Source organism: Lutjanus erythropterus, chromosome 15 (genome assembly GCF_056507025.1).
Source record: "Lutjanus erythropterus isolate fLutEry1 chromosome 15, fLutEry1.hap2, whole genome shotgun sequence".
NCBI classification, from domain to species: domain Eukaryota; kingdom Metazoa; phylum Chordata; class Actinopteri; order Lutjaniformes; family Lutjanidae; genus Lutjanus; species Lutjanus erythropterus.
Window position 1 is genome coordinate 411,116 of NC_139331.1, and position 9,380 is coordinate 420,495.

General features: G+C 38.6%; 1 protein-coding gene across 1 annotated transcript in view; it reads right to left on the reverse strand.

The window, feature by feature from the left end:
- hsf2 (heat shock transcription factor 2) overlaps window positions 1–9,080 on the reverse strand; it is a 29,689-nt gene extending 20,609 nt beyond the window's left edge. Inside the window, exons 1-3 of the mRNA XM_084737276.1 lie at window positions 8,880–9,080; window positions 4,429–4,537; window positions 1,812–1,939 (exon numbers count right to left, since the gene is read on the reverse strand). Of these exons, the coding sequence (XP_084593402.1) occupies window positions 1,812–1,939; window positions 4,429–4,537; window positions 8,880–8,972 (330 nt within the window). The 5' untranslated portion in view covers window positions 8,973–9,080. The remainder of the gene's footprint in view (window positions 1–1,811; window positions 1,940–4,428; window positions 4,538–8,879) is intronic.
- Window positions 9,081–9,380: the final 300 nt, after the last annotated feature.

Here is a 9,380-nt window from a genome sequence, read left to right on the forward strand (position 1 = left end):
AATGTAATAATAATGATAATGGTAATAATATTAAAAACTTCAAACTTATACAGTGCTGTACTACGTATATACTATACATATATTAGATCATTATACACTGTACAGTATAATACATAACTGCACTCTGTAGCCTGGCTTAATGTCCCGCCTACAGCAGCACATCTGATTGGTTAGAAGTCATGATCAATCAATCAGCAGACACACTGTGTCACAGACGGGGTGAAACAGAGCTGCACCGGCGAGCAGAGAGGAGCTGTGTAGAAGTTAAGACAGCTGATATCACCAAAGTTTCAATGAACATCACAGTTTTATGAGCTGTTTCTTTGGTGATAGCATAGTTACATCAGTGAAAAAAGTTATGGTCTGGATTTCACTCAAGGCGATGTGACGGCTTTTAAATCAGTCACTCTTCACAGAGATGCGCTGCACACAGCAGCGTCTGTCTTCACTGCAACTCTGCATGGAGATTTCAGGTATTGTAACTTATACAAAACTAACAGTGACAGTAAAACTATGATGCTCACATGTGGTCCGCGGATCACATGCATGCCAAACCGTAGAGGGCGATCTGTACGGGACACGGATCAACTGTGATCCGTTGCAGCCCTAGTTGGTTGCTCGTTTGCTGGTTGATCCTCGTCCATTTTACACACCTGCTCTTACAGCTCACTCGCTCTGGCCGCTGCATGCACTTGCGAACTGGAACTGGGCGCGCTCGCGTGACGTTCAACTTCCGTTGACCGGGGGATAACATTTTTGCAAAATAAAATAATGCAAAAAATAATCAATTTTTGAAAATGTAATAATCGATTCATACTCGTACATAACATAATCGCGATTAATTAATAATCGATTTTTTTCACCACCCCTAGTTTTCAATGCAGTGCTTTGTGAAGGGTCAAAGGTCATAGGCATTCAGTGCTGGCTTTATCCTTGCCCTTTACATACAGATAGTTCTCCAGCTTCTCCAAATCTTTCAATGATATTATGGATTGTAGATGGTGAAATCCCTAAATTTTCTTGCAGTTGTGTGTTGAGAAATGTGCTTTAACTGTTTGTCAGCAGTTTTTCATTAAGCGGCGAACCTCACCCCATTCATGCTTGTGAACCACTTAGCATTTTGAGGATGCCGCTTTAATACCCAATCATGATACTTTCACCCGTAAGCACTTAACCTGTTTACCTGTGGTATGTTCCAAACAGTTGTTTTTGAGCATTCCACAACTTTTTCAGTCATTTGTTATCTCTGTCCCAACTTTTTAAAAATATGTTGCAGGCATTACATTCAGTATGAGTGTCTATTTACAAAAAACAATTTTATGTTTACAAGTTTGAACATTAAACATCTTGTCTTTGCACTGTATTAAACTGAATACACAGTAAAAAATACACATTTTGCACAATGTCCCAGCTCTTTTGGAACTGGAGTTGAACAAAACACCCTATATATGATTCATAAAATGATAAAATACTAAAATTACACATCTTTACCTAGCTTTGTCATAGCTAGAGAGAGATGAAACAGCCATGGAACATCTTGTCTGACTTTGGGTTCAATGCCAAAAAAGTACACTGCTCAAAGAACCTGCTGAGGAGCTTTTTAGCATGATACTCTTGGCAAGTGAATGACACTTCTCTCTGCGTTCAGCAAGGTTTGATTTCAGTGAAAATGAGCATTCAGTTCACAACAGTGTATGTACCTATTCATGGTTAGTAATTTTGGAAATGGCAGATACCAGTGCTTGTCAGTCACTGCTGGAACCGCTTAAAGTCAGGACAAATTAAAAGAGAGATAATACAAATGACTCCACCTTCCTCTTGATGTTCTCCAGCAGGTCATCCTGACCATGTTTGAAGTAGGGGTGCTGAAATTCCACTGGACCATCTCTCTCCTGTTTCACAATGCCTGTGTCAATGTGCATCACTTTACGGAATCCATCTGAACACACAAAACACACCAATGCACACACGCACGCACGCACGCACACACACACACACACACACACACACACACACACACACACACACACACACACACACACACACACACACACACACACACACACACACACACACACACACACACACACACACACACACACACATCAAAAATTCACCCAGACATTTATGTATACAAGTGTACATGCAAAAACAAACATAGAAACAGAAATATGCAGGTTTCCTTAATGCTTCCCAGTGCCTGGAGAGTCACATTTTTAGAAACGTATCACCAAAAAATCACCAAAAAATATCCAAACTAGCAATCAAAACTTCTCTGACAGTATCAATAATAACTGCAGGTTATCTGTATTGGATTGAATTACATGATACAGCGTATCTGTTCAAAGCACTGTCCATCTTTGATCTGTAGCATTTTTCACCCTAAATGAAACAAATTCAGATTCAGATTTTTGCTCAAATATCCATACATGATTGGTGTACCAGTACACCACAGATTAGGATTGGGTAATAATGTGACATAGCCGCTGACTGACTGTCAGTGGAATAGAGCTATGCAATAGGATGATACATATCTTGAATGGAAATATTTATAGAATCCTATAAATTGCTTAATTTTTGACATTATGTTTAGATCATGGTAACTCTAACTTTGGTATCTCTGACTGTATTAGGCTATTTTGGATGATGCAAATCATATGATTGTGATAAAGAACTGGTCATTTCATACATTAACAATTATAGAGAGAAAAGCTGGCACTTTTCATGTGGATGACTACATTTCCCATCAAATGTAGTCAATCGAAATTTATGTTCTATTGAGAAAGCAGAGTTCTTCAGTGGCAAAATGTTCTTCCTTGTATCTACCTTGCATCAACATCACTGGTTACAGGTACGCAGAGTTATTATAGTTTTGTACTATCTGCCCTAGCACAAGCTACTTGACCACATCACCTTGGAGTGTAGGAAATAATAAGTATTTTCTGTTTTCTGACAGTTTATAAACCAAACAAATAATCGCCTAACCAAGCAAATAATGTCCAAATTAGTGGCAGCAGGGCTGGGCAATATGTTGATATTATATCTATAAAGTGATATCAGGCTATATATTGTCTTAGATTTCAGATATTGTCACATCACTTAAGTGTTTTAAAGGCTGCATAACAGTGAAATGACGTAAGTTATCAGACTACTCTAACTGTTCCATTACTTGCCTGTTCACACTATATATCATTATTTCAATATCAATTAGCAAAAATCTCAAAATGTTGTGAAAGCACCAATAGTAATCGCTACAATATTGTCACAATGTTGATATTGAGGAAGCTGGTCAAAAATATTGTGATATTCGATTCTGTGCATATTGCCCTAACCTGACAAGCCAGATAGTTTGTTACACAGTACCATTTGGGAAGCCAAGATACAAACTGTTTGGAAAAGGGCGGGCGTTTTTGACCAACACTCGGCAGGTGTTTGGATGAACTGTCTGTCTTGTATAACATGGGCTAACTTCAACCAATCAGATCAACTCACTGAACCGAATCCGAAGTTGCCTGGAAGAAGAGCAAAAGCATCTTTTCCATCCATAAGTCAGTCTGTAGTGTCGTTCTTTGCTCTACTTGCAAGGAAGAAAGACTCTCCAGATCTGATATAACTGATGCAATCACAGTATCACAGTACCTCTTCACGAGGTCCTCTTGCTGTCTGTGTTTCTAAAACCACACCCATAGCTGCTAGTAGTCCCACTGAGGATGCTAAATGGCTTGCACCACTTCTGGTATTGATACAAACAGACAGCTTGAAGCCTGGCAAGATTGATTTTCGAAAGATCTCAGGAAAACAGCTGCCTTGCAAGCTAAATATTGCCCAGCCCTAATTGAAAATAACTGTTAATTGCAGCCATATCTAGTTTTGATCCTGCTTTAATTATTACTCATATTAATATAAATTGTAATATTTTGGAAATTGCAATATGGCCGAATGCAAAATCCAAACTGCAGAGCTAGAACCAAATCACAACTTTTTGAAAAAGGAAAAATGTGCGAGAAAACAGCATTACAATGAAGTACTGTGGTGCTGCAGAGATGACCTGGCAAAGATGAAAAATAATACAAAAATTATCATTGCCAATAAGTGTATTGCATATTGCAATTGCAATTTCAGTCAAAATATTCAGGATTTGTTTTTACCATATCATGCAGCCCTAATGGAGAGGTGAGTCAATGATATCTACAATCACCTGCCAAGATTGTTTCCTGCTTGTCATCCAGACATTGAAACTAATTCTAACTGTATATGCTTACTGAGTTATGTGTTGCCACTGGGTTATCTGAGTATGGCTGCAGGCCAAACCAACAAAGCCAGAATCAAACAGCCAGCAGACACCCCTGAGTCATTCCAGAACAGCTGTAAAACACTGACTAATGGCAGGCACAAATGAAGAAGACGAGGTCATGAATGCCATCTTACACATATTGAGCTGCCTGATGAAGCTGGCCATGTTGTTGTGCTTGAAGAATTTGGGGAGGATCTCCTTGGCAAAGCGCTGCTCATCCAAGACCAGAAAGCTGTTGCCCTCCTGGAAACACCAAACACCATCATGGCAGTCAGAAAAAAAAGAATATATATTTTAATAATTCCTCTGAGAAGCTGTTGTCATCAAGGAAACTAGAAATGAAAGATGGGTCATTGCATCATTAAACAGTCTTTTAATGCTCTTTGGTGCTAGTGTGATTGAAGCTTATGGGAAATGTAGGCAGAAGCACAGTAAAACCTGACATATCTACACCTCATGACTTTTGATGAAGAAATGTATCTAACAAATGAAAGACCAAACTTCAGTGAATTACATCCTGACTATTTATTAACTATTGGTCTCATTAACGTAAGCATTATTGACAGTGTTACAGAAATATCACATATTCATATGAAACATTTACAAACCTCCTTTGATTATTAACTGTCCATTGGTAGTTTATAAACTAATCCTTAAAATAACAGGCATAATGTCAGTGATGGAAAGAGTACTGAAAATTTGTACTCAAGTACAAGTACTGTTACATTACAAAAAAACAAAACTTAAGTAAAAGTACAAAGTATCTTTTACAGATACTCAGAATATTATTTACTTTTTAACTCGTGATGTTTAGCAGCATTTACTCAGAGGGGTTTATGCTTGTCAAAATCTTCAGTCTCAATTACTCCATAAAATTGTTGTGCATTTTCTTTAACTGATGAAAACACTGACAATGAATTTTTTTAACATACAAAACACATGCGGCGCAACATGAGATACGAGATCTCACGATACTTTCATACCTGTGTTTACATGCTACCTTGAAACGACTCAGACAACAGAGAGAGATCTGCTCAGAAATAGTGACTTGTTATGCGTACAGTTGACTTCGCAAACTTTCAACAAAGAAGAAAGTATCAGAGGACTTCAACATAGAAGAACATCATTTCTTTGCTGCAGCTGCGCCACTTGGGCGAGAGCTTGTGTACCCGCTTCAGGTGTGTGCACACAGATCCGGTCTGAGAGGCTACAGTTGACATTTAGGCTAAAAACATGGTGTAAGTGGTGTCTTTTTGGGTCAAATTTTAATGTTGTGACTTACGGACACTTGGATTACACCATACGAGCAGTATGGAGTCATTTTGTGTTTTTTTTTTTTTTTTTCACTATTCACTTCAATTGTACTGGATTTGGCTGTAACGCTGTTTTCTGCTGAAGCTCCAGCAGTGTTTTGTGAACTGGAGATCTTCACCCATCTTTACATCAGCACAGGGATGAGTAGATATTGAGTGAAATTTCATTTTGGGGTTAACTATCGCTTTAAATTCTTCATGGCGATGAATCAATTAATGATCAATTATTACCATCCTTACTCCAACCCTGTGCTGCTGCAGTCTTTTGTTTTTCACCCGTATGTCCTGGTTTTCATTGGCCAATTTGTGATCACCTGACTGGCCACAAAAATGCAGATGAAATGTTAAGATTTTAATTCAAATTGTACTCAGTACTCAGTTATGATTTTAAAAGTAACTAAGTAGCTCACATAATGTAATGCATACTTAAATAAGCGTTAAAGTACAGACTTGCAAATTGTTTGGTACAGACCAATAAATATCACATCATCACGATTTTAATAGTTTTCTTTTCAGGATCATTGTAATGTAAAACTGGTCATTGCAACTAATCATATCGCAATTTCAGCGAAAGTAATCACTACATGACTTTTTTCTAAATTGTGCAGTTATGGCTATTAGTAGGGGTGGTGAAAAAAATTATTATTAATTAATCGCGATTATGTTATGGACGAGTATGAATCGATTATTACATTTTCCAAAAGTCGATTATTTTTTTGCATTTTATTTTGCAAAAATGTTATCCCACGGTCAACCGAAGTTGAACGTCACGCGAGCGCGCCCAGTTCGCAAGTGCGTGCAGCGGCCAGAGCGAGTGAGCCGTACGAGCAGGTGTGTAAAATGGACGAGGATCAACCAGCAACGAGCAACCAACTAGGGCTGCAACGGATCACAGTTGATCCGTGTCCCGTACAGATCGCCCTCTACGGTTTGGCATGTATGTGATCCGCGGACCACATGTGAGCATCATAGTTTTACTGTCACTGTTAGTTTTGTATAAGTTACAATACCTGAAATCTCCATGCAGAGTTGCAGTGAAGACAGACGCTGCTGTGTGCAGCGCATCTCTGTGAAGAGCGACTGATTTAAAAGCCGTCACATCGCCTTGAGTGAAATTCAGACCATAACTTTTTTCACTGATGTAACTCTGCTATCACCAAAGAAACAGATCATAAAACTGTGATGTTCATTGAAACTTTGGTGATATCAGCTGTCTTAACTTCTACACCCGTCTGTGACACAGTGTGTCTGCTGATTGATTGATCATGACTTCTAACCAATCAGATGTGCTGCTGTAGGCGGGACATTAAGCCAGACTACAGAGTGTAGTTGTGTATTATACTGTACAGTGTATAATGATCTAATATATGTATAGTATATACGTAGTACAGCACTGTATAAGTTTGACGTTTTTAATATTATTACCATTATCATTACTATTATCATTATTTTTACATTACATAACTATGGTGATAATTACAGACAGACAAAGATCAAAGACAAGTGCATTTTTAAAATAATTTAACCCTAATCCCACTTTTTTTCTTTTTTGCACTGCACAGGAAGTGCTTTGAGTTGTTACTCAATAAAAGAGTTAAGTAATTCAGGGACTGACTGTTTTTTTTAATGGTGCAATAACTTTGTGGTGTATTTTGGGTTACTGTTGTCAAATGGAAAATCAATAATCGAGAATCGTTAATAATCGAAAATCGGTTGGTAATCGAATCGGGACCTCAATAATCATAATTGAATCGGATCGGGAAATCAGACAGATTAACCACCCCTAGCTATTAGTAGTCAGTCATGGCGATGCAGCCTCTGGATCGAAATAAAAGGATGAGACAAGCAATAAGACAGATTTTGTTGATAATAGTTATCTTTTCTAAACTCAAACTTTTCAAGGGACACTTTGCTTGCAATGTTTTCTAAATTTGACACGGTGGGCAGTTTAACTTGACGAAACACGCTGTACAGCCATGACCGCCAACATGAAGAGAATGCTATTTCTTAAGGAAACTTAAGAAGAAAAAATTCCAGTACCATGTTCTTATTAATGTCTACAGAGGAGCAACTGAAAGAATCCAAGGAAACAGGAAACATTACAAACTGGTATTATGGGATGTGCACAGCCTAGGACAAAAAGACTCTGCAGTGGGTTATTAACACTGCCCTGAACATCATTGGTACCGATCTACTAAGCATCAGTGATATCAAGGAGGCGAGGTGCCTGTGCAGAGCCCAGACAATACTAAAAGACAACACCAATCTCAACCACAGCCTGTTCACCCTTCTGCTGCTGCACTGCCAGACTGAAAAACAGCATCTTTCCTCAAGCTGTGAGATGGTTTAACTCATCCTCAGCACCTCCTCTGTGTAAAATGGTTTGTTATATGTATTTTTTTTATCTCTTCACCCAATCTAATCGATCAGTCAAAGAGGGAACTATCTTAAATTCTCACTGTACAACTCTGTTGTATAATGATAAATAAATCATTTGTTTCTATGACTTGCCTATAATCACTTTTTAATAAATCTGTCAGCATGGTATTCTCTGAAGTATGTTCTTTCATTTGCTAGAGACCTTTTCACATCAAAGGTCATAAAACATAAATATGTTGGGTTTGAGTGTGTTTTTCCCTGCATCTCCCATAGGCCACATTAGAAATGCCACAGTTTGGCAAAGCAGAGCATAGAACACTAGTTAATAATGTATGACTCTTTCTTCTTTTCAGTTTCCTTTGTTGTTATTTACACACACAGGCACAAACAGGACCCATATACAATCATCAATGGGTAAATTAAAGGCTCATTCGCAGGCTACGGATCTGTGTTAGTGTGTTATTTAACTACACTTAACTTTCTCTCTCTCTCTCTCTCTCTCTCTCACACACTCACACTCTCTCTCACACACACACACACACACACACACACACACACACACACACACACACACACACACACCTTTAAGCGACTCTGTGCCCAAACTCTTAAGACTGGCCGACCTATGGAGGAAATCTAGCTGGTACACAATGAAAAAACGTGAATGGCTAACCAACAGCTGATGATTAGCCTCAGCTAGTGCTGCTGCTCGCTCTCTGTGCTGAAACCATATTATAAGTAGGTGGCTGAAACGAACAGTAACGTCAAATAGACGACTGTTGAACCCTGACTGTTAATGTGTTTCACTTGCTGCGTTAACTTGAGGCTAACGGTTGCGTGAGCTGCGTTAGCTTTCACAGCTGCATGCTAACAGTGTCCAGTGTTAGCGTTACCTGGCTCCAGCAGATAAACTCGTTGGTGTCTGCGTCTTCCACCAGCGTCCACAGTTTGGTGAGGAACGCCGGGACGTTCGAGTTGTGTTTCATATCGCAGATAAATTTCAGGACAAACTCAGTTTGGGGTAAAATGCGCACTGTTTGCACTGTTTACAACCCGGAGAGAAGCTGCTCTCAGGTTTGTCGTTCAGAGCTTAATGAGGCCAATGGCTTACAACTTCCGGTTCCAGTGAACGACAACTGATTGGTCCAAAATGGTTTTACGTAAGAGTCCTCACGTGGAGTTTCATGCAAACAAAAAGAGAGTTGATATGTTTTGGCCAAAGAGTATGTTAACGAAATGCAAGAGAGAGAATTGTTTATGTTGTGAATGTCCAGAATCTGATATTTGTTTTGCCAGTGTCCAGTAGGGAAGAAATTAGAGTAAATTCTGTATTTTTAAATTTGTGTTGTACTGTATTAATTGATTAATTAATGATATTATTATAATGGTGTAAT